At 34.2% G+C, this 26,308-nt stretch overlaps 1 protein-coding gene across 4 annotated transcripts in view; it reads right to left on the bottom strand.

Moving 5' to 3' along the window:
• PACRG (parkin coregulated) overlaps window positions 1–26,308 on the bottom strand; it is a 232,957-nt gene that overhangs the window by 97,620 nt on the left and 109,029 nt on the right. For all 4 annotated transcript variants that reach the window (XM_065057580.1, XM_065057582.1, XM_065057581.1 and 1 more), the window contains 2 exons: window positions 9,735–9,906; window positions 191–340 (listed from right to left, as the gene is read on the bottom strand). In XM_065057580.1, the coding sequence (XP_064913652.1) occupies window positions 191–340; window positions 9,735–9,906 (322 nt within the window). The remainder of the gene's footprint in view (window positions 1–190; window positions 341–9,734; window positions 9,907–26,308) is intronic.

Below are 26,308 nucleotides of genomic sequence, written 5' to 3'. Positions count from 1 at the left end.
AATAAATGAAATTGTTAATTTCAGTGCATCCTCAGGGAATAGTAGGAGGGGGGTTTACATTATTTAGAGCTCCAAATGGATTTGAGTTTATATACAGTAATAAATCTTAACCACATTGTTAATTAACCCTGCATCAAGCCCCCTTTTACCTTAGGGGTTGAAAGACACAGTGTCTGTTAGGATAACTCACCATTCATACTCTTAAAGATGTTTAGGACTGGGAGGAGTTGCCGATAATAGGGCACCAAGGCCTCCCCGACCATGTCAGCTGACACCACCAGGTGCTGGAGGACTTTCAGCGTGATGCAGAGGATCTGCCGGTTACGAAGGCTCAGTGCATCTGTGATGTAGAAAAAAGGACAGGCAGAAAGCAGAATTAATTTCTGAAATGTAGAGGGAGGGGGAGGAGTCCCCTAATGGACAAATTTAATTAAACTGTACTCTGCTGGGGATTGTAAGCGGGCCTTTATTAGCCCAGCTTTGAAAGATCCCAAAGATGGATTGCAGTCCTGATGTTATAAAACACTGCCTTGTCTGATTGTTATTTGTTCCCACAATTTGTGCTGACTCTTCAGTAACTCAAAGAATGCAGCTCATTATTCCCTCATGCTGCCTGTGTAATACTGGCGTGGTTCAAACAAATAAAAAATAAATGTTCAGTAAGTACCATTTGGGGCCAATGGAACTGTACAACTGCAAGACAACCTGCGAAGGTTGACAACAGATACATTCTAGTGCAACAATTAGTGTTTGTGCATTTGTACTCATTTATTTCACGATCATTTTATTCATTCAACTAACAATTGCTACTATTCTGAGAATCAGTACAATGAAGCAAATGTTTATAGGAAAAAAAAAAAACAGAACACACCACAAAAAAACCTTGTAAGCTTTTTTTAAAAGACAAACATTCTAGAAAAAAAAGATTTTGTCTTGCCTACTTAGATTTTTATCTCAGCTTTCAGTGTCATGCTTCTAATCTTATGACACTAAGACATTTCATAAATGCTTTTTGTTTCTCTTCTCTTTTGATTTTACAAAAAGCAAGTACTTTGCATTCTCTTTTGCAATTAAAAATGAGTCATGCTTGAAATATATTTTTCTTCCTTGCAAAATCCCTCTAGTTATAAAATCTCCTCTGAAATGAAGCTGGAAACAGTTGTCATATTTGGTATGCTATTATATATTGGTCTAATTCTCCAGTGTTCTGCTCAGTTACATAGATATTTACATCTTTGCACTGAGAAAGCAAAAACTGCAAAAGATAAGCTTATATTCAATGCTGTACGTTTTATGACCAAGGAAGTATATAAATATGTGATTCAACATAACCTGTATATATATATATATATGTATAGTAAAGAACACACCAAAATTTGAAAAGGAGTTACTAACTTTGTCAAGAATTGCCTCTTCACACTGAAGCATTGGGATTCAGTATTTCTGGCACTAAGTTTCGTCAGTGCACAGGAATGCTGTTTCATAGAGAATGAAGTAGATTTCTCACACAGGAGAAATGTCAGGTTTTCCATCTCTTTAAGCAAATGCACTATGCCTCACTTCTTCTTATTGCATGCCTGACAAGAGCGAAAAATCAGAGCTAGAGCTCCAAAGCAAGGGCAAGGCAGACTGGTTGTGTGAATGGGCAGAGACAACTCTTAAAAATCAACTAGTAATTATCTTCCCTTCCTGCCTCCTTGCATGCTTTTGAATAGCACACTAAAACTACTGTTATACAACAGAGTCAGAGAGCCCAAGGTATGAAGAAATTGCATTGCATCATAGGGTGATTCCAACTTAAAGAAGTGTTGGTAAATGAAAACAGAGACTAAATTCCATACTTCTTATTTGCCAGTCCTGACTGTAGTAACCAAGCTACAGCTAACTTCATATTGTCTCTGAGCATATTAATGTGTGGACAGGAAGCCCACCAATGCAACAGGCTCACACCAAGTTCCAGCAAAGAGGGTGGCTATTCCAAATTATATTCTCATGGGTAGATGTTCCAAGGATGCTTTAGCAAAGAGAGACCCCCAGATACAATTTGAAAGATTAGGTCCAAATTCCAGCCAGGAAAGTACTCTCTTACAGAGGAACAGGTATGATTCATTTTCTTAAAGGAGTGATTGGAAGAGGAAGCTCTGAGGTTCTGACATATAGGTTTACTCATGACTAAATTGTCATACACAGAAGTAGTAGCTAACTGAATTAATAGGGAATTTATCATTAACACTTGTAATTTTCAGTAAAATAATAAATAGTTATTCATACAAATATGAGTGAATATTTGTATTCATTTGTAGGAATGAATTCCTATAAACATGAATAAAATGAATAACATTAATTATTTATACAAACAGTAATAATTAACTTAAGGGACATAAAAATTTATCAATGACAGAAACCACAACTTCTTAATCCTTAACCAACAAATTGTACCCACTTCCAGGAATACACTTCCTGCAGAGGCAGGTCTAGAGGATGAGACATGCAGAGGGTGTCATGTCAGTGGAAATGGCTGTCCAACCACCCCTAGGAGGAACTTTTTTCTGCAGATGGTTTGCAGATTTTCCTGGTTTTAGAGTTCTGTCTTGTGCAAAGACAACCCTGGTTTGCGTGGAAGCCAAGACTGTCCTGGTAGAGATTAATTTCTTAATCATTTAATAGTGTAAATTCAGCCTCATGATTGAGAAGGTGTCCCAATGAGTGCAGCAAGCTGAATACATCCTGAATCCAGAAGAACATTTTCAAAGAACTCATCACAGAACCTGTCATGCAAGTTTCCTGACATCTGAGCTGCACTGTTGGGGTGTTTGCTGGAATTTTAAACAGTAATAGTAGCATTTGTTTTATCTGTATGCTAGAAAATCAACTGGATAGTTGTCTCACCTCCATCAGAACAGGGATACCCTGTCCTCCATTTCACACACAAAAGACAGACTTTGGATCAAGATTTTGAGTGCTAAAATGATGGATATGGTAGAATCAAAGAGAATGCAGAATTTGAGCCTGAAGCCCTTCTAATTGCAGAAATCTGCAGTGTGTGTTAGGAAAACATTTGTAAATATCGAAAGTAAGATCAAATTGACTGCAGAACTGGAGCTGTTATTATTAAATATTTGGACTGTGGCATGCATAGAAGTCAACCAGCTCCTGGCTTGATTATATTAGGCATTGTATAAACATTTAATTAGAGACAGTCCCTGCCCCAAGGATACATCAATTTCAAACATATGCTTATCTTTTAAAAATCTGGTAATTATTTTCTGTGTACTACAATCACTGCAGACCATTTTCCCACATGAATCAAAGGAGGAAAATTTTAATGCTGTATATGAAATAAGTACATTTCAAAATTTTGAAAAATGTCAGTGATATATTATACAGAGGTTAACAGAAGTGGGAGAAAGTACTAATATCCTTTCACAGGAATAAAGCAGACCATTTAAAACTCTTAGTGCAGCACAGCTACATATGCCAAAAGAAGGAAATATGTATATATATTCCAATCTGAAAGCGTGCTAGGCTGTTGCCTCTTGACCTAAAAGTTTGCTGTGGATCTTCACAGTAACAGCAAAGTGAATGACTGCTTCCCTTCTCAAAGGTACCTTTCCTCTCCCTAATGTGTTTTTAGTGGACTCCTCTCCCTTGATGGTATATGTTTCCCTTTTGGTCATCTAGTGTACATACTGTGCATTATACAACTCTCTAAAGCAGCAACTTCAAAAAAAAAGAGACCCCAACCCAATAAATTGACTCTGTTGCTTAGTAGTTGCAATATTTTCTCCTTTAATGGTATATAAGCTTGACAGATTTGCTTGTGATGTGGATGCACACTTTTCCAGGAGACACTCCAGTTTAAATAATTGCTCAATGCAAGCATATAATTGAAGTATTTATTTCAAACACATTTTATTTTGTACTGCTACTCTTTTTCCAAACAAGTGTTTCCTGAAGATCATCATGACTTTCTTAAATGAGACTTTTAAAATGTTAGTTGGTTAAATATCTGGTGTAAAAGCTCAGTATCTGAGTCACCTCTGTGTTTCTGCCATTCAAAGCCAAAGTAATAGATAATTATGAAATTTGAAAGCGTATTTGTAACAATGAACATTTTGGAGATGGAGGTTTTTCACAGTGCTGTTTATTTAAGCTTGTTAGCAATGAGCTGACATACAATACCAATTCACTGACAGCTTCAGGGCATTTTTCTTTTCATTAAATTTCATTAGGAATTTACGTATATTTAGAATTTTCTTTTTTAAATTCCCATTAAGAGTAAAGACTTTTCTTAAGATATATGCCACTTCTTTGCTTCTCCATTTAGATAGAAGCAGCTTACATATGAAGCAATATAAGTTATTATTTTAAAACATTCAAGTTTTTTCCTTGGGTAACACTTCTAACAGCTCAAAGTAAAAGACTAAGAAGCTATATAAGCTGATATTTTTTATTTTTATGTTTTATTTTTATGTAGCAGTTTGGAAACCCCTGTCTCAGTCCCAGATGTTGCCTATAACAGAAGTCACAGTTCTCATCTTTCAGACTAATTCATTTCATAAACCAGGAAACACGACATTATTTCTCCCAGTATACAGTGGATATTTTCCATGACATAATGTATTTACACAGAAGAGATCAAATCACAACGTTCTTCCCCAGATAGCACACAGAGAGCACGCAGATAGCAAAACTTTACAGGTTCAAATCAGATTCCCCAAACCTTCATCTTTTTTCTAAATGTTAAAGTTTAGATTTTGGTATTTATATTCAAAGTTATGTTAATAATTTAGTTCTCTTTAATTTGCACTTACTTTTAATTTTATTTAATCTCTTTTTCAAATACACCTGTGAATCTATGTTTAGAAATGCACTGACAGTTTCCATTTTCTATTTAAGTCTCACAAATCAATTTATTCTGCACTGATCTCTGACCCCCCGGCTGGTTAATGAGGAATCTGTTCTGGAAAATTCTTTGCCTGAAGCAGAACAAGAGAGGAGGTCTCCTGCAGGGCAACAAGCACTCAGGATAAAGATGCTTCGATTGTTGTGATCTACTTAATCTTGTTGATCAAGGGCTTCTTTTCTTAAATGCACAGAGTCAGCTTTAAAGAACTGCTAACATGAAGTGTTCTTAAAGTGCAATTGATTAAAGTGATACATACTTATCTTACAGAGAATTTTGTCCAAAACTTTCAAAATGCATAATACTTAACCACCTGAACTGATTTAAGTATTACAATATGCTAATTTTACAGAACAGTAATGAAGGCTGTTACAAAACACAGTGTTTCAATCAAGAGTGAATAGAACCCAGAATAACAACCTTGTGTTCAGTATTTTTTTTAAGTTGGGTAAGATCCTGATCTGATTTACAATATAGATGTACAGATATTTCTTCCAGTACAACTGAAGGGGTAATGTGTTGCAGTGAGGTGATGGGAAGGAGGAACAGGGGGCAAGGCACGAAAACTTTAGGCCAATTTTGTCATAAAAAACTTCGTCCTAAAAAGCCAAAGGCTGAGGCACAGAAAAGGCAAAGATCCGTAACTGAATCATGGATACCTGCAAGAAGCATCATGTAGCAGAATACTGAAGAGAACATCAGTGGCTTTTTCTGAGCTTTGGCTGTGCTTGCAGTTGTAATGCTATACTAAATCAACACCTGTAAAACTGGAATTCTATTAAGATTTGCAGGACTGTTTTAATTAACTAGTATAAAGAATACACTAAAAATAGAGTCCCAAAAACCTTCTCTTTGGCTATGCCGGTTTACAGAGTTTCCATCCGCTCCTAGATGTCCATTCCTGTGCTGCCTCAAGCTACTAAACTGCACTGAGTACCCACCCTCTCAATGAAAGCAGCTTTCTTATAAAAGAAATATGATAACATTTTGTAAAAAGATTTCAGGAAAGATCTGGATAACCAAAGACCATTAATATTGGCATCTGTACTGCACAAATTAATATAGTGTTCCAAATGTATTGTAGGTCCTTGAAGAGGAACGTAGACAAGAAAAGCCTGATAATACAGTTTCTTAGACTTCTGAAAGGTATTTGATAAGGTGTCTTACCGAAGGCTTTTGAAACACTTAACTGCCATGGCCGTTTAGAGATAGGAAATGAAGGCAACTATAAATGGCCACAAAAGAGGAGTATAAATAGTAGAGCCTTGCAGGAATCTCTGCTGAAGTTCATGTTTTTCAGTAGAGTCATAGGTGATTTGGAAGAGATGTTTACTAATGGCTAACAAAGTTTTCTGATGATAACAAATTATTCAGATGCCAAAGATAATGGCTGACTTCGATGAACTGCAGAAGGACTTTACGGTGCAGAATTACTGGGTGGCAAAATGGAAGATGCAATTCAGTCTGAATAAATGTTAAATATTAATAAATTCAGCAGAGAATAGCTCTAACTCCAGCTTCAAAAGTAAGAGATGTTAATTGCAGATTTCACTTTCCAAACATGGATGAGCTATATCTTTATTAAATTAAAAACACGGTTTCTCCTTAGAGACAGGAATAAAGAAGAGTAATAAAGAATCTAGTTTCTGCATCATTTGAAATTACCTGAAAAGACCAGTTTTGAGCAGAAGAATCTAACACAAACTTTCTAACTGACTGGTTCTACTGGTTGACAGAGCTTACAGGGGAGAAATGCTTTGGTATTTAAGGATAAACACAATTCTTTTAGAGATATTTGCTTTCTTTAAAAGCATTTTAAGTCTAGAAAATTGAGGGGTTTTAGAGTTAGTTTTCAGTCTGTGATCTTAACAACCAGAACTGCTTCTCAAGAGCAACAGTCAGCCAGGAGGAACATAACAATTCAATTGAAGCTTTAATTTCTTTTCTGTAGATGACACAAACCAACTTACATGATTTACAGAAAGAAAAAGAATACAGCCCAGAAAACCATATTTTTTCCATAAAAATATTTCATCATTCTGTGAAATAAGGAAGTATTTATGACTCTTAAATACTATTAAATGCAGTGAAGATATATGAGGAGAAATATAAATGTGCTTAGAACAACTGCTAGCAACAAGTTCAACTTAACTATCTAAATACAACAGTGACACTGATTTGACATTAAATGGGAATTAACTACACTGTTGTCCAAGACAGCAATCCACATTTTACATGCAAATAGAATGTGGAGAATAAGAAAACAGAAATCAGGCTAATTTAGAAATGTATTAAACATTAAAAAAGACTCTGTAGGTGGCAATGAGAGTGGACTGTTCTGTGCATTTCCTTGTCTGAGTAAAAAAAAAATCTGTTTCCTTTAATGAAACATTTTCAACAAAGTTTAGGGTATCCTTGATCTACTGTGTCACAGAAGAGATTTTTAACAACATGGAAAAAGCCTCGAAAAGGAAACTTCAGTGTTCCTTAGGATGAAGATTATCCTTTTTTGTACTCTATCAGAAGTGCTGGTCAGCTGACTGCAACTGTGTAGAAACAGTACTTTCATGTAAGTTACAATTTAAAGACGTGAGCTTTATTGGCTTCTGGGCCTAAATTCAGATTGCCTACATGTCCATTTTACAATTCAGAGCACAGAATAGAAAAGATTCTGGTGAGTGATCCTTAAGTATTTAATTTCACATTATTTTCTTCATCAGCAAATACAATACAGAATTCCAATAATTAATTTAAAATGTTTTTAAAGAGCAGCTCTTTACTTACATCTTCCTTTGATAAACATGCAGGAGAGAAAACTGCTTTTAAAAGTATTTTATCTGTAAAGTTATTTTTCTGTCTTTTCTTTTACCCCTTCCCCCACTATCATGTGTATTACCTTGCCTAACGATCAATTTACTCTTTTGCAGTAGAAATATGGTAGTGGTCTAGAAGAGGACTGGTTAATCGGATATAACTCACCCAGTGGGACGCTTTAGAGACAGTAATATGTGTAAAACATAGCTGAGTTTATTGTGGATGCAGCTGAGTCACAGAAATGTTTAGCTCTGGCTATGCTGCTGTATTACACAGTCACAGCAGATTTTAAAACTCCTAGAAGCACACACTTTCACATTCCCTGTGTCTTTTTTTATATTAATATGGCTTTAATTAGGAAGAAGCCTTTATCATTGATAATACTTAGACTTTTTTTTTTTAATGAAAAAGAAGCACTGTACAATAAAATAAAGCAGAACCAACAACTAAATTTAGCTAGCAGATTCTTGAATGTGTTCCAGCATCAGAAATTATTACTTGATTTAAAAGATTATATATCAAACCCATATAAATATCCTCTACTTAACAATCTCTTTCTAATGCTAGAAGCTGTGTAACAGCTAGGGCTTCCAGGTAATTATTTCTTAGCTAGATTCTGGTCTCTGCAAGACATTTAAATCCTGAGTAGCTGCTGTCATAAACTTGCAGTATTTTCTGAATAAATGATTTCAGCTTTCAAAAAAAAAAAAAACCTACTATAAATATATTTGAGTGGTGCTTACAATACAGATTTAAAGAAATGACGATTCCTCTCTATGTGTTTATCTTTTAGAGAGAAAAAACTGTAACATTGTATTCATAACCTTTTACAAGTATCACAGAGTAACCATTTGAATATTATATATTCCTTCTGACATTTCCAAAATCTACAGTAAGATAACAACATCCATAATGAATCTTTTCAAATGGAGAATAAATTGGATGAAAGAAAAACAAAACAAAACAAACTCACAATTCTGACCCTTTCAATAGTATTATTTCAGCATTATCAGGCTCCAAACTACATTCCTTTTCCCCTTCAACAAAACTGTATTTGACTCTATTCATTCTGCATCACAAATACAATGAGTCTGTTTTGTTCTGTATTAGCATGGATGTTGAATTATCCCAGGAAAAAAGGACAAGGATGGCGATGATACCATTACAGATCAATGATAAAGCAGAAGCCAAGTTTAAGAAATACGAGCATCTTTCAGTACAGGTTTAGCACGAAGACTTAAAAATAAACCTAACTAAAGAAGGATGATGATTCAGAATATTATTTCCTCAAGGTACCTATCTAAAGAAACAGGAAAGGACAAAACAATATATCTGAAAGAGTAGGTGTTTCAAGAAAATAAGTTTTAGTTTTAGTGGTATTACACTTGGGGTTTTAGGTTTATTACACTTATTTTAAAATAATTTATTACCTTTCACATAACTTTTCTACAAAAATATTTTTGAATATATAAAAACTTCAAAATTAATACTTTTAAAAATGCTAACATTTTACATACAACATTAATTAGTCAGATAGAACTCCCAATTTAGATATATGTATACGCAAAGTAATGCAAATGATGCTAGAAGAGATAGTGAATAAATATAACTGTAGAATAAATAAAAGGACAAAAAGAAACATAATTCCATAAGTTTCATCTGCTGATTTCTCCTGTCATTTTAGATGAACTGGTTTATACAGTAATGGATATACACAATAAATATACAAAAACCAGTAAGAAAATGTCACTTCACATTTCCAAAGACCAAAAGCTACATTGCAACAAGGAAAACACTAATCAGACAGCTGATTGTTCGGCATTACTGCAAGTACCAGGTGACTGTAGACATAAGCCTTCTGGCCTTATGCCTAACAATTTACTCACATTTGTAATAATATCCATGAAATCTACAGTCTGTCATGGTTTATTGCTTAATTAGTAACTGTCCAAAATCTACAGAATATAGGGATTTTTTTTTTTAGGGATTTTTTTCCCCCCACATTTTCACCTACTTTTTATTGGGATAATGAGCTGAGGAATGACAGGAAGAATCTTGTTTCCACCATGTTCCAGCATGTCATGGATTCCTTGACGAGCAAAAAACTCACACGGAAATGATGTTTCACAAAGCCCATCAAAAAACAAGGGCAGCCAGTAATGATAGTCCAGCTTTTCAAGCTCTACCTGAAAATACAAAATAAATAAACCAAGAAATGTAATCTTCCAATACTAATACAATGTGATCAGGCCAACAGATAATTCATGCCATCTACACAAGTATGTTTAGTAAATAATCATTCAATTTGTATCACTGCAGAATATCATTGTTTCAAATATGGTTTATGGCCAGATATTGAAATCCAGAAATACTAGACCTAAAGAAAAGAACAAAAAATAATATGCTTCTTTCTATGTTCACTTTTTGATAAGTCAGTACTAGATTCTGATATTCTTGCTTATACACCTTACTTTGTAAGTTACCCATAGGAATCAAAATAGCCATTTTAAGAATAACATGCTGTTTATTCCAGAAAAAATCTGATCTTTACCTCTTCACTTGGACACTCAAAAGAAAAAATAAGAGAAAGAATCCTGTAACCACTTCCATCTTCAAAACACTTCTTAGCTGCTAACCTGTTTTTCTAGTGATTATATTTTGGCATCGGGTAGATGCTTCCTCCTCCACACCTAACAAGTGTTATACCCTAAAAAAATAATTGGCATGTTAAGCAAACAAATACCCAGCCCTTAATCTGGGGGCAATAACCACATGCTTACTTAAATTGTGGAAGAAAAGTCTGAAATTAAGCAGCCAAGGACTGAACTTGAGTTTCACACTTCTTGGGTAAATCCCATTGTCAGCAAATAGCAGATGTAGATTCTCTTTGCAACCATGTACCATTGTCCTCCTTGCTTGACCCTGAGCAGATCTGAATCTTGCTGTGGCACATCTTAGCTACTGACCTGACTGCCTCAGTCTTTTGTATTGAAACTGCTCCATCCACAATAAAAGCAAACAAATTGGAAGTAAGGACTTGAAAGTAAGTCCTCTACATTTGCTATGGGTGTCTCACTATTGGCAGATGTAGTGCTAATTACATACTTACATAGTCTCAGGTGCACTTATTGATAATTTCTTATAGGAGACTAAAAATAACAATTGCATAATATCTAGTCACCTACATGAATGAAATCAAGTCCCTGTAATGAACCACACGGAAGAAGGAACAAACAAAACCTATGTATGTGATGGCATTTCTGTAATTTTTGATCATCAGCTTTTTGTTTCACAAGAGAAAACACCTTTATCAGATGACTTTAGGGTCAATATCCCAGGGTCAATTAATGAGAAATTCCAAAAATAACTATACCAAGCAACCATGTATGAAGATCTTTGCAAAACTAGAATCATGATATATTTAAATTCCTAAACTGATGGGTTTCGTATTTCTTGAGGACATTTGGTATGCTACGGACTATACTTGCAAGATGCTAAAATAAGTCTGCCCCCAAAGTCCCCGAGAACAGAAGATAAAGCAACTACAAACTTCTGATAATGAGTCTACATGAGAGGTTAAATTGTTCATTGCAGCAAGAAACCTGTATCGGGTAAGAAATGGCCAGGTGGTCAAAATTCTTTGACCAAAAAGCAGGACTAAGAAGAAGCAAATTTTTCCTGTTCTCTGTCAAAAGGAAAATAAGATGTCCTTCAATATTTTTTTCTTTTTAACTTTTAATTTGTAGTTTATAAAATAATTAGACATCATTTTTTGTTATTGAATGTTCTAGTTAAAGAAATTTGAAATTGAAACTTACAACAGCTCCTTGTGTCTGTGGAAAGCTTTAGATATGAAAAAGAGAGATACGATTAGTAATGTGTGGGCTTTTTTTTAAACCAAAGGGTGTTTGTTTTACAGGGAAAACCATCTTTATCAGACTATGTTTTTGGTGGTTTGTCTTTTGGTTTGAGTCCATTCCTTATTAGGCTTTTGACAACTCTTTCAAAATTTTAAACTATTTCCACAGAAAAATATCGTTGATGCATACACATCCATGTTAGACTACTGAATCAGTATTTGCAACTATTTTGCTCAAAACACATATAGTAGAATCTCTCATTTCATTTCTCCCACTCTTCAATAATATTTCCTCTAACTGTATCTACCAGTTATCTTTCTTCTAAAGATGTGATATTTCTGATATACTGAGAATTATTTTTCAGCTGTTCTTTGCCCTTGCAACATCCTTTTCTGTTTCAGATATGAAGAAAAAGCTATGTGTTCAAAAGCTTTTCAATGTTTTTCAGTGATAATAACTGTCTAATAAAAGATACTACCTTTATCAACTCTGTCTTACAGTTGTACATTACATATACATAGGAATGATATATTAACTTTAAGGTGAATATGATTTCTGGATTTAAAAATGAAACTGATTTTTACTCATGACATAAAAACTTCATTATGAGAAAAAATCTCTACAAAATACAGGTATGACAAGCTGTAGATCATAAAGCAGTTGTGTGTACTCCTCACTTCCCAAGTAGTTCCAAAGCCGTAAGTGGTGGGCAAATGGCATGGCTCTGAAAAGGACTCTGATTTCTAACTCATTTCTTGAAGTGTCAGCTGCCCAAGCACACAGCCAATTTTTACTTAGCATTTTGTGCTCTATAATAACTCCCACAATATGGAAGCCAGAAATATTTTGCCTTATATTCGATGGTGTGAAACCCCTTCCTTCTGTGTTTACCATTTAGTTTTTAAAAGTTGCTATTATACAGCTGTTCAGAGAAAAATGTACTTTTTCTGTTTATGCCCACAAAATACTTTTGTTTTTCACATCCACCCACAAAAAATGCTGATTAGAGCTCAAATTCTTGGCAAAACTTGTCCACATCTGACAATAATGCTGCAACTATGGATTTTAAGAAGAAATCTCACAATAATTATTATGAACTTCTGTACTAGTGGTTTGTAAGTTGTGAGAATTCAGCCTCTGAATTTTTAGCAAATAGGTCAACTAATAAAAAAAATATTACTAAAAAATATTATCATACCACAAAACCAACTGTATTATAATCAACAAAATCTTCTGTTTCATTAAAGTCCATGTTACTTACATATTCTACAAGTTCCCTAGGTGAAAAAGAAACAATACGACAATACGGAGCTTTTAATTGTTATTTTATCAATATGTATAACCAGCTCACAAGATGGGAGGAAACTAATGGCAGTATCACAGTTAATTTGCCCAGCAGTAAATCTGTTCCCATGAAGCAGCTCATAGTGAGAGACAAGTCTGCTGAGACAATGAAAAGCCAGGTAAAGAGTCGAGGTTGTAAACACTAAAAATAAGCTTTGTGGCTAATCTGCCTGTCGGATGAAGAAAGCAAGCTATTTGAAAGAACTTCAGGCACAGAAGTTTGACAAAAACTATGTTATTAGCCTTTCTTAAATAATCATATTTAAAATGATCTGGTAATCTACAAGGCAAACCTGGTTTTAGAATGTAGTGTTTAAGATACATAAACAGCTTAATTTTCCATCTCATTTCATACAACTGATTACATACTACTGTATGTCTTTGACATGATTATGCAAAAATTGGATTTGATCTTCTAGAAACATTATATCTAACTATTTATCTACTCATTTAATGTCTTTATCCAAGGCATTAATATTGGGCATAGTAAAAGAAACTCTGGAATTGTTGGTTTGATAAGGATAAACAGGAGTTTTTGTAAGGATTGTAAAGATTTTGTAAGGATTATTTGGTAAAACAATAGTTCCTTTTAAGGTTTGTTTTCCACTCTATAACAGCTATTTAATCTCTATTTTCTAGGTTAATGGAAAGAGAAAAGCAGAAACATTCTTGTGTAGTCTGAATTTTGGACTTCCTTTCTGATTTTCCTTCCAAAATTTCTTTCAATCTTCTTTCAAGGTTTCTTTTTTTCTTCCAATATCCTCTACCCATAGTCAGGATCAAGCCTGTGCATTTCACAGTGCTTGGCTTTTTGCTTTAAGTATATTTGTCTCTTAATTTATAATGGGATGTTAGTTTTAATCTTAATTATGGAGCAAGTAATGCTCACTAGTATTTTCTAGACTTGATTAGATGCTGGTTTTAATATGGTAACTTTGCTTATGGTACTTACGGTTCAAAGCTCAATTCTGCTGTTGCATTTAGTCACTACAAGTTTTCCAGCAAAAATTTATTCTCTTTTTAGTCTGCTGCATTGTACCTTTCAATACATATTGCATAGGTTACAAGGATTCTCCGTTCTCATGTCCTTTTTTTAAAAAAATGCACCTATATTTTGCATTCTGTAATGAAATGATAAAATACCTACCTTAAGCAGAAGATTATAAAATTTGAAAAGAAACAGATAATGCTAAGAAAACAGATAAACTAGATAAACATCCCAACAGAAATCTTTTAGCTCAGTCAAACTGAATTTAGAGCCTTTTTAACACACTCTGTAGTTATTTAACTTCCCACAAGAAATGGAATAACAACAATGAATTTTTGTCTTCCATGGATAAATTAAAAGAAGCTATAATAAGAAATGTTTTTGGAGTGTTACTGTACCAGCTGTCTGAATTCAGCTCTGAAATACCACTTCATGTTAAAAACCAAAACCAACAAAAAAAAACAACCAAACAAACAAACCAAGAAACAACCAAAATCAAAATACAGAAATATTACATAGATAATAATTTTGAATATACTGCATTCCTTGTTACCTCCATGTTAGTTACAAGAGTAATGCTGTTATAAATAAAAATAGTTGAGAAAAGCCAGGGAGATATTTGTTCTGTTATATTTTATATAGCAAGATATAATTAAGTTTTTCATAGTATTCTCTATATCTTGATGTCCTATTGCTCTTTAAAAGGAAGTTGGAACACAGTAACATTTAAATATGAGTAGGATACGAAAAGGTTCCCGAATATGATGTGTACCTTAAAGTAAATGTAGTTCTAAACCCTTTTCTCTTTCTCATTTTAGGGGCACATAATCGATAATTATTTTCTAGCTATGACTCCTATCTGCACAATGACGTTCCTTCTACCTATACCTCCAAATAGAAGCAATATGACTCTTTATCCTGCAGACTAATTGCATCTTTTGCCTCTCCCTTATTTTTCCACTGCTTTCTTTCAGCTGTCACTGCTGCCTAATCCATGTGGATTCTTTTCACATTATGGGGAAACACTCATAATAAATTCATCCACTTACTTTTGGCTCACGCTTGAAATGTATGAATAAGAAGCATGATTGAAACAGAAATGGTTTGATAAAAATTATTTGACAATATAGAAAAATCAGTCTATTCATAATCTACTGCAAGCAACAATGGCTAGAACTGGATATGATCAAGGCCTCTGTAATGTTACTGAAAATCAAATACTTAAATTTCTGTCATTACAGCAGACAGACTCCACAGATATTATTTGGAGAACAATTGCTACTAGCAATGATGATGGTCCCACGTATGATAACCATAACATTTTCTTTTCAATTGCCACACCTGAAGGTGACAATCTGGGGCTACTGAGAATGTGAAGAAAATTAATAGTCAAGAAGGTGGTCAAATTATTCCCTAAAAAAACATAGGATGAGAAATGCAGGAAAAGACAGGAAAGGGAAGACATAAATTTATGTAAACTCTTGCCCGGCTAGACAGAGGGTATAAACCCAACCTGAAATCTCTTCCTATAAATGCAACCTAAGAATTATTTTTTTATTTAAGAAATGGATTCTCATCTACATGTGTGAATCTCTCGCAGTCTCTGAGCTATGCCGGCCAAAAGATAATCTAGGACATTTCAGGGGGCGGGGGGCAGTGCAGATTCTATCTTTGCATTTTTATAAATATTTTCTAATTGTACTGGCTGGATTTAGACTTCATAAATATACACTTTGCTAGTAATACAGATCAGGCAGGTCTTGCCAATATAAAGGAGGGTCAGTGTATCATACAGGAAAAATAATACATTATGAGATATAGGTCTTATACTATGACGTGCAATGGTAAAGAGACAAACTAGGTCTTATACTATGACGTGCAATGGTAAAGAGACAAACTAACGTCAAGGATTTCTGCTACAGTATAGCAGTTCATCAGTGTGGTATTGTAAGACAGGAAAAAGAATTTAGCAGACTAATTAACCGTTATGAGCCACCACTGTGATGCAGATATGAAAAGGGCAAATATTATTTAAAATGTATGAGATATTTCCAGTACAGATAGAAAAACATTAATGCTACTACACAAAGCAGTCATGAGAGGTTACCTATTGTTATGATCAGTTTGCCCTAATATAAAACATCCAGATTTTACTCCCATTAATTCTTCATTGGAAATAACAGGGACAAACTGATAATTAGGAATACCTCAAAATGAAAAAAAGTAAAGGAAATTAGGTGTTTATTAACTTGTTCTTATTTATTTGGATTCTGATCACATTAGATTATCTGAGTCGAGGGATTTCTAAGAAAGCATGTAAAATATGCTATTCTTCTAATACAGCAAATAGCTGTAGACTATGCTTAAAGGATTGATTTATTTTAGTTGATTTGAAGTATTGTAAAGAGAAGCTGAAGACACCCTGAGAAAAGTGCTCTGTAAATGACTGACTAATGTGAAACATACTCAAGGACTGTTTGTGTGAAACAAATAACAGAACCCATGATAACCTCAGTGTCAGACAAAAGTATCTCCAATACTTCAGAATATATGCTTATCTAGTTACATTCTTCTATTGCTCAAAGACTTGATAACACCTTGTTAGACACACCCAGTTGTTGCATTTTTTTCTTACATGATTTATTAATGTTGTAAGAGTTCCGCAAGTACAGTAAAAGTGCAACTTTAGACTAAGGTAGAGAGGCATTATTTCTCTACATTTTGCTAATGTATCTTATTTGCAATTGCCTAATCTGAGCATTACATGATGCGTAATGATAATTTGCACTTATAATAGCCATGCAATACTATATGTATCACATACACCTACTTTCAGAGATATATGGGAACTAATGACTCCTCAGGTGCCCATAGCCTGGTAATAGATTAAGTTCCACCCTCAGCTGCAACATCTAATCCCTAACATTCTGTGATTCTGTGATCTGAGAAATACCCCACAGCTGCACTTCAGCACCAGCAGGAAGCAGAGGACAAACTCTGTTCCTTCACCATAGAACACACAAAGTATTATAATTGTGAACAAGAAACTTTAAATTTTGCAGACACTTAGTTGGACACCAGCGGACACCTCTCTGAAAAGGGCAGCAAAGAGGATAATACTGTCTCAGTCATAGGCAAGGGGAGGAGGCTCGGTAGAGATTAAACCCCATCGATCTCCAAGGCAGAGTTTGAAGGCAGAAGGACAATAAGCAGGTGGCTGCAAGACTCTCCCACTACCTTTTTGAGGAAGACATATTGATCTTTGTTTATTTCCTTTGTGCAATACGGAGTTCATTTTAAACGTTATTGGAAGAAGAGTGGACCAGTCTGTCCACCCCAACAAAACACATACAACTCAGTATGTCAGTATAGATCTAATTTAAAATTGACTTTTTGCAAAAAAACCCTAATCCTTTGCTCAAGGAATGTTTGGTACCATTTTAATAAGATGAAACCTAACACTCTTATTTTATTTTTCAAGAATTAATTGTGAAGGTAAATCAGGGGAGAAGGTCAACTGATTCTATTCCATTTGAAAAGCTGGTGGCCAGCTAATTGTTTTCTTGTTCTTTGGCATTCATTTCCTTTCTCTTTGTCAATTACTCATGCAAAGCTGTCCATTAAATTAACCTGAAATGCTTTGGTTTTAATAAAAATAACACAAAACAGGAAAATTAGAGACAAACAGGAACATTGGGACAAAAGCTCATAAGAAACAAGTGTCTGCGGGAAAAGTTAAAAACAAATATCTGAATTTTTTTTTTTTTTTTTATAATTAAACCACAGCATAAAATACCAGCAAACCATCTACAAGGTAATGCACAACTAGAATTGTCCATCCATCCAATTTGGTCATCAGTTGTGGGCATACACATAGTGAAAAAATGGCAGCTTTATGGCTTTAGAAATTGTGGGAGCTTATAAAACATGTCATTAAGCATTATGATTTGCATTTTTACACACAATATTTTTTTAACATATAATAAAAGTAACAAAACCAAATGGTCCAGTGGCAAATTATAATAGTCATTTTTCTACATTAAGAGCATTTTGTGAGACTGTTCCTATCACTTTCTGACTATTCACATTTATCTCTAGGCAGGAAAGTGGGCAGAATGGCCATAATAAATACAATCAAATAGTGGTACTATGTTCACTGTTTCCAACAGAAAAGAAAAAGAGATATTTCTTCAAATGTTTTAACGTGATTCTACATTAATATCTTACTTTGGAGACATTCTGCAACTTAAGAGTTGAGCCAAATGTGGAATAGCTGCATTTTGCAACTAAGGCAAATGTGCTCGTGTTTCTGCATAGAAATGTGTCTAAACTATCTCTTTTTTTAAGCCTTTCCCATTATTCTGAGAAAAGTAAAGGGGTTACTGATGGTTCCCTACAGGAATAGACATGTTATACTCTCACTCACAAATTCCAAAAATGTGTTGCTAAGGGGGATTTCCAAACATTGTCAGAGAAAAGTATGATGCCTATCATACACCTGTTCCCATCTGCAAGTTTTTAGGTTGTATTCCTATACCAGCAAGACTGGAAAAATTGTTCCATCACATTTTATTTATCTCTGAATATGTAATTGTGTATTTGTAGATAACATTAATATTAAGCAAGGAAAACTCCACAAAACAGGAAGGAAAACACAGTCCACAGTCAATTCTCTCATTTCTTATTATACAGTTAATCTTATTGATTTCAAACAGCATTCAGATAATTCTCTTAAGGACAACAACCTACTTTTCAGGTTGATTTTTTAAAAAGAATCTATACCTCTCTGAAGTATAATCAGAATCCTACAAACATGAGAGTCCAGTGAATTAACTGATTGTCTCATAAGTTTAGCAATAACTGAGAAGCTGGTTTACAACACTAAATTAAATGTTTTGCATGTCTCTTGCTCTTATGAAACAGGCTTGCTAGACATGGAGCAGAAATCTGTAGACTACTCTGCAGATTCACCTTGTTGAAAGGAATCTAAGGCACAGTTTTAAGAGTTAACAAAATAATAGATAAAGGATATCTGGCTCTGTAGATATTAAATTAGGATTTCAAAAAGCTTTCAATAGAGTCCTTTTCAGGAGATTATTAAGTTAGTAGCCACAGGAGGCAAAATGAAGTCCTTTCATGAATTAAAAGCTGGTTACAGTAGAAGTGAAAAGGCTAATAGTGGAGTGCCCTGAGGATTAGCAGAAATGATGCTGTTTAGTATATTATCACAGGCCCCAACAATTTAAAAGTATTACTCAGAATTACAGAAATTATGGAACATTGCAAAGAATTTAAATTGGCTGACAAAATGAAATGATTTACTGACACGGTAGAGATAGAATGCAAGATAAAAAAGTAAAAACTATAAATTACTTTTGCAACTTACAGTACTGCAGCTTCTGATAATTGCATTTATTAATATTAAGGCCAAATCATGTTGATAACTATGCAAATATGTAGGAAAGGCAGTTCTTGTTTCAAAGACTTGTAGTTAACAGTCTGGTCTGATCTGTAAAAAGCCCAACCTGAGGCAAAGGTCAACAACACAGGCAGTATTAAGAAAGATTACTTTCTAATGTGGGTACTTTCTTGAATAAAAGTTTTTAAAGCCATGAAAAAAAAAAGAATACTTTTTAAAACTTAATTTTTGTGATACTCCTTTCTAACTGCCATCAACTTGAACTTTCTGGAAGCCATAAAACATCCTGAATTGTAGAGTATATCATTTTGTAAGAAGACTTAAAGTGATACATACACTGACAGCCAAGGTTTGATGATAAAGATTTTTATGGACTCTAGTTACACAATCTTCTCCAAGAGCTTCAGGGGAGAAGTTCATTAAGCTCATATAAAAAATGAAGCTTATTTGGGAGAAAAGTGAGAACAGTGAATAGAATTCTGTGTCTCTAGGCCTGGAGCTCCCCTTACGAGACTTGTTCCCTGCTTGCTCTGTCAGTGGAATGAGTCCTACCTTGTATATTCTCCTGTCTGGGGGGAGTATTCTAGGAGGAAGATGTTTGCCGCAGAAGGTCAAATCCTCTAGTGACTCATTCTGGTTCTACTAATGCCACATTGGCGCTGCAATGTGCCACACTGGCCTACTTAGGAGTTTCTGGCTGGAGGTAAATAAAAGTTTCTGCTAACTGAATAGAATTATCTGAGCTGTCGCAAAGATGAGTGAACCTTACAGAAGGGTGGTGCACAACTTCACCTAATTTTGAATGAATTTAAGTTTGCTTCTTCTGGTTATACCCCTTCCATGATTACTCCAATGGACACACAGAAGCTGAGATCTACAACATTTTAAATGCATATAGTAAAATCTAGATGATTTATAGTATTGGTTCAGATGAGGGAACAATTTGTCACAGCAAATTGTGTTACATAAAACACGGCAAAGCAAGTCATTACTGTCAGCACATTTGCTGAACTTAATTCTAAAAGGAAACCAACACAACAGTATCAGTTTAAAAATAAAAACATCAACATATAGTGAATCTCTTGCCAGACTTAAACTGTTCCATTTTAAAAATCAATTCATAAATATAAGTAAGAAACACGAACTACTGGACATTCCTTCACTTCCTAGAAGCTATAGGGTAGGGCTTCTAACCAAATCATACTGATTAGGCATAATTAAAGAACAGATATGTGTAAAGGTGATCCAGTTACTCAGGATTTCTAATTCTATATCTATAGATAAAGCTAATATAAATAAGTAACAGACCAAATTTCAACCAAGTTGAAGGAACGTTTAGTTTGCACTCAGGACATTTTTCTTCATAGATGTATTTTACTGGTATTTCATGCAAAAAAGGCATCACAGTAATATTTAATACTACTTAGGATATTATACATGGTGAAGCACATAAAAGCACCTGTTTTTCACGAGGATGGACAAAGTTATTCAGTTAACTGGAATATTTTAAGATGTATATGGCTTTTTAACACCTGAATTCTTCACTCTCCTAGAACACAGACACTAGAAAAAAACCCACATTTACAGCAAGGTGAAGTCAAGCATACATAAAAAGTGACCTACCTTGTGGCTTCTTCAGAGCCACAGGAACTAGATTAAGATCTGTACTGATCAACAGGATCTCTTAAAAAGGGAAACTTTGCTTAAACCCTTATTGATGTATTTGGACAGTTACCATGAATGCTGTATAACTTGGCCAGGAACTCTTGCATCTTACCAACAAATCAGATCTTCCTGAAACAAGGTGGAGAAAGCAGGGCTATAATATGTGAACCTTCACTACAAATAATACAGAGGCAAACAAAAACGTTCTCACTGCATGTAAGCGTGCCTGAGAAGGAGTATGGACCAAGAGCAATTTTGGAGCAGAGGATGTTCTAAGATGAAGAGGATAACCACCAGAAATTCTTTGTTCCATGGCCTACAAAGTCTTGGAAAATGGCTCTGAAGTTACTTCACACTTTTCAGTCATTGTCTGGTGGAATGAAATACTTGAGACAATGATCTAGCAATGCTGAAAGATCCCCAAAGGTGAACTGCAGACAGGTGTATCAAATACCAAAAAACAACTCCAGATACAGAGCCTCAGAAATGGAAGGGAACACTGCACCATCTGCTGGCTGACACCAAACACTAGGAAGGTGGTGTCCTCTCTGTTTCAAGACTGAACTATGAAACAAGATAGCCAGGATAGTATTGTAAATGTCAAGGTCAGATTCTGGAACAAACAGATCGGGCTACCACAGAAAAGTTAAAATCCTCCCTTATGAAAACCAATGTTATTCCAAGTAAGTCAAGACTAGCACATAATTTTCAGAACTGATAATCTACAGCATGACTAAGAGATGTTTGTATGAACTATATCTCTACTTAAAACCAAAACAGGGCAGGAGTCAATCTCTGAGCCCAACACACAGTAGAGTAGAAGAGATCATTTCTGTACAGCTAAATGCTTTGATGTACAAAACAGAGTGGTTGCCTTTAAATTGTGTTTTTAGAGTCTAGGTTACCCGGAATCACATATGAGCACTATCTAGGCAAATAAGCCCCAGAAAAAAATCATACCAGGGACTGTGCTGTGTACTAATAGAGCTGTGTCAATGCTCAAAGCCATACTATGACCCTGTTAGTTTTCTAGGACAAATGTGGAGGTTGGCATGACTTATGCAAACTGAGGTGAAGAACACAAATATGTTTGCAAAAAATTTATGAATAGAAGTTTGCTTGCATAATTCTTTAATATTATATTAAATATATCAAAACAAGTGTGAACAACAATTTGGTGCAGATGTATCACTCAAGACTATCAACCAAGCTGAACTGATTAGACCATATTACTCTCAAAAATTTAAAAATAAACTCTGCTTTAGGAAGAGATTACAGTCGCTTGTGGCGTCTGACATGGGTGTCTGTGAAATGAGTCACTGAACACAACTGTTACATTGATGGTGTCACTGCAAATGACATTTCACAGTTGGAAAGAAATCTTCAGATGACTTTCAGTTAATACATCCATATGACCTTTGCTGATTTCTTGAGATAATATGTTGCCAACAAATTCATCAGAAATTTATATATTGAAATTATTCATTTGCTTCTTTGTGATCCATTCATTTACCTGTGATAATTTATCTAGCGATAGTAATTTGTATTTCTGTGCAAAATGCCATGCCAGACCAAACAGAAGTTTTCTTCAGATATTGGATACAATATTAGTGCTATGATAACTGAGTACCCTCATACCAATCAGATAATTTAACAGATCTTTCTGAATTTGGTAACTGTAACTAATCTACTCAGGTATATAAAAATATGGCACTTCAAAGAGGCTGGCTGTGGATCAAACACTGACTTAAGATATTGAATTTATAAATCTTTCCACATACAGTTCTAGTTGCTTTATTAGGCATTCATCTGCTCTTGCAAGGAAACCTTTTTCCAAATCGTATTCATTTCAGCAAGACAGAAAAATTCCCTGGAAGGAAGGAGCCATTTTGGTGAAATCAGGAAGGAAAATATTAAAATGTGCTGCAATACCCAAGGCGTTATTTTGTTGGGTTAGAAAAGTAACAAACAATATTGTCTTTGAAATTTAAAATACAAAAAAGCTTCTGTAATGTGGTCATTTGCCAAAGTTCAAGTAAAATTTCTTGTAGTAAAATGTATTACTCTTATTTCCCAAATGAATGAGCTGTTAAAGGATTATTTTCTATTTGAAACCATGACCAGCAACCCTAGTTTAAATGTCAGAGTATGGGTCTTTCTCTCTTTGGAATAAAACATTTTATGTTACTTAACTATATTTCTTTCGTTTCAATGCTAAATTTATCTTGAAAATTTATATTCACATGCCCTGTAATGCTGAAAATGTATAGTTGTAAAGTTTTTTAATTTTGTGTTAAAAGAGTCCATATTGTTGAGAGTCTAGATACATTTAAGAAGGAAAATTAAAGTTTATGTTTTTTAAGAGAAAGTAAGCTATGTTTGTATTTAGAAAGTACAAAATATTGTTAGGTATGCCATTTTACATTCTCATTTCTGTGTAACTGATTTACACAACCAAATTGCCACTCTGAAATGCAATAACTTTGTTTATATTGTTTTAGTGCATTTCTCTAATTAAATAGTGCTCTTTAATACTCAAAACAACAAAGAAACAATTCCAAAGTGTTTTCCAAAGATCCCACAATCCTCCTTACATTTTCCAGATTTACTTTGTAGTCATATCTATAGTCTTTATGGAAATCAGTAAAATACTATTTTAAAAATATGTATACTTAAGGTCTGAACATATTCCATATATTGTGGCAGTGGTTGTCAATACAAAATCCTAACATACAGACATAAATAGAAGATTATAACAATATTTTGAATTTGTACAGCAAACTTGAAAACTGTCCTAATCAACTCCTCTCAAATGCAGAAACCATTAAGAAAACAGCTAAATCCTTTATTTTTAGCTCAAAATTAGACTACTCTCTAAAAAAAAAAATGGGGATAATGTTTACAAGGTTGTTCAGTGTGCTACCAATATGCCACAGCAATATTTTAAATTTGAACAACCCAGCATACTGACTCAAAAATATATTTCAGGTTAGATTAATCTCTTCTGAAAATTATGGGAAAGCAAAAACTACCACCACAGAGGCTTAGATAAGTAACTACAGTAGATTGTAGCAATGATAATTCTGGGTTTTTTTTTATTTTCTTTGAAAGTAATAAAAAGTGTAAACCAAAGACAAATTTGTGGAAAGTAAACTGAACTTAAGCAAAATAACTAACAGCAAAACAGTTGCTAGCACTATGCTTTATTATCTCTGCAAACCTCAAGAATTACATTATACAAAATCCAGTATCATACAGTACAGCAAGTCAGAGTGTATTTCACAGGATCATTGCCCAATTCTTTGTCTTTTCTATTCAATTTATCAGTGAAAAATGAACCACATCTTCCAGTGTGTTTCAAACTGAATTTGAAACAAACAGGTTTTTATAATACACGTTTTACTGGATGAAATGACATCAAGTCATTGAATTTGTGAACTGTCCTTGGAAAAAATATACTGAGGAGGTCAACGCCTCACGTTGTATCTGTCTGTAAGTTAATAGTATTGATATGCCTTCTACATATGTATCCTTATACATTTACTTAATAAGATTTTTCATTGATACTTCTAAGAGTTTTGTGTTTAAGAGTTCCCAGATTGACTAGGAATGCTCTTCAGTTTTCACATTGACCAGAAGAATAAACAGCAATACGTTTGCACAGAAGTCTTCAGAAATCGTGCTTATACATATGATTTTTTTTCCTTTTCAAACACTTTGTTGGCCCTAGCTATATTCATTCATAGTTAAGTAGCATAGATAAATTAGTCATATCAGTAAGCTGGACATAAAAATTGAATGGACTAAAAGGAATGTCAAATATAAAGCTAAGATGATTACAAGATTAAACAACCCCTACTTGGTTCCCAGGTCATATGAAATAAAAGTATATAACAGGAGGGGAAAGGAAGTTAATGTAGGTAAATAAGCGACAGCCTTTGCTTTGGTTTACATTGTTTTGTGTGTAAGTCCTATATGGAACTAGTTTGTCATGTCAGTACTCACAGTTGTTTTATGTGGACATATGGTTTTATGACAAATTTATAGTCATGTTCTCAGTGCTCAGGTACTATGTATTTTTTGTTAGTTAATAGGGTTGTAGAGTTTGGGATAGCCCTATTAATGCAATCATTGTTATGCAGTCTCTAAAGGGAAAAGAAATGAACTTCGACAAGTAGAGGCCAACAATTAAGATCTGATCATCATCCATTTAATTAAATTTTCTCAAATACACGTATCAAGAAGTCATTAAAGCCTAACAATATAAATTCTGCAAATCCATGCAAAGCAAATGGAGAGTGTTCTTTTATTTAAAGTAATCTTCAAAATAAAGTTAACAATGATGGTGAAGACCTCTGACTAGCAAGGCAGGATCATTGCAACCAGTAGAAAAGCTCACTGCTATGGTACAGATTCTAATGGACAGATAAAAAAAGGTCTCAGGATAGATGTTAGCAACCAAAGATACCTTAGAAATTAGAATTTTTATTTGAATACTAGCATATCCTCTACAGGTTTTGATACAGGAAATTAATGTGAGAGCTGAACTTCTCAAAAATTGATGAAAATGAAAGAGAATTTGTTGATAGAGTTCTTCTAAATTCAGGCACTCCTAACAGCATCAAGTGCAGAAGTTTTACATACACTAGTTTTATGAATATCTCCTAAACAAACTATAGTCCAAATAAGTTGCAATACAGTCAGACTGGGAAGAACTGTGTTAATTGTTTTTTAGAAAAAATAGTTCAAAGGCAATTCATAGGAGACTAAATTAACTATCACTAATCAATTTGAGTTGACTGAATTTGTAGATATACTGATCAGCTAAGCTAATATATGGCAGAGTGTTTTTGTACAGTAGAGCTTGATAAGACACACTGCTGAAGTATAAAGAGACTTCACTAATACAAGGGGAATATCAAGATTTTAGAATCCTCAGCAGACAGTGATCACGCAATGAAGAATTTCTTGTGGTTTTTCTTCCACAAACTTATTTCCTTATCAATCACTAGAACATGGCATGTTTCCCATTCAGCACAGTGTAGCCTTAGCAATCTTCCTAGGAATGCTGCACTCATTTTAGAGAGGAAAAAATTAAAAAGCAGACAGGTTCCCATGGAGTTCCAAAGCAGTAGCACTACATTTGGGCTTTAATTACCCAAACTATCCCACTGTCTGGTTAACTACCAAAATCGTGCTATGTAATGCAGAAAAATGCAAATTATGATATATTTTTTAACCTTTATACAAATATTTTCAATATTGGTGAATGTTATTTAAAAGTGACTAAAATTTTTGCATAGCTATAGCAA

Source organism: Columba livia, chromosome 3 (assembly GCF_036013475.1).
Source record: "Columba livia isolate bColLiv1 breed racing homer chromosome 3, bColLiv1.pat.W.v2, whole genome shotgun sequence".
Classification (NCBI taxonomy): Eukaryota; Metazoa; Chordata; class Aves; order Columbiformes; family Columbidae; genus Columba; species Columba livia.
The sequence above is the reverse complement of the archived record's forward strand: the minus strand, read 5'-3'. Positions and strand labels throughout refer to the sequence as shown.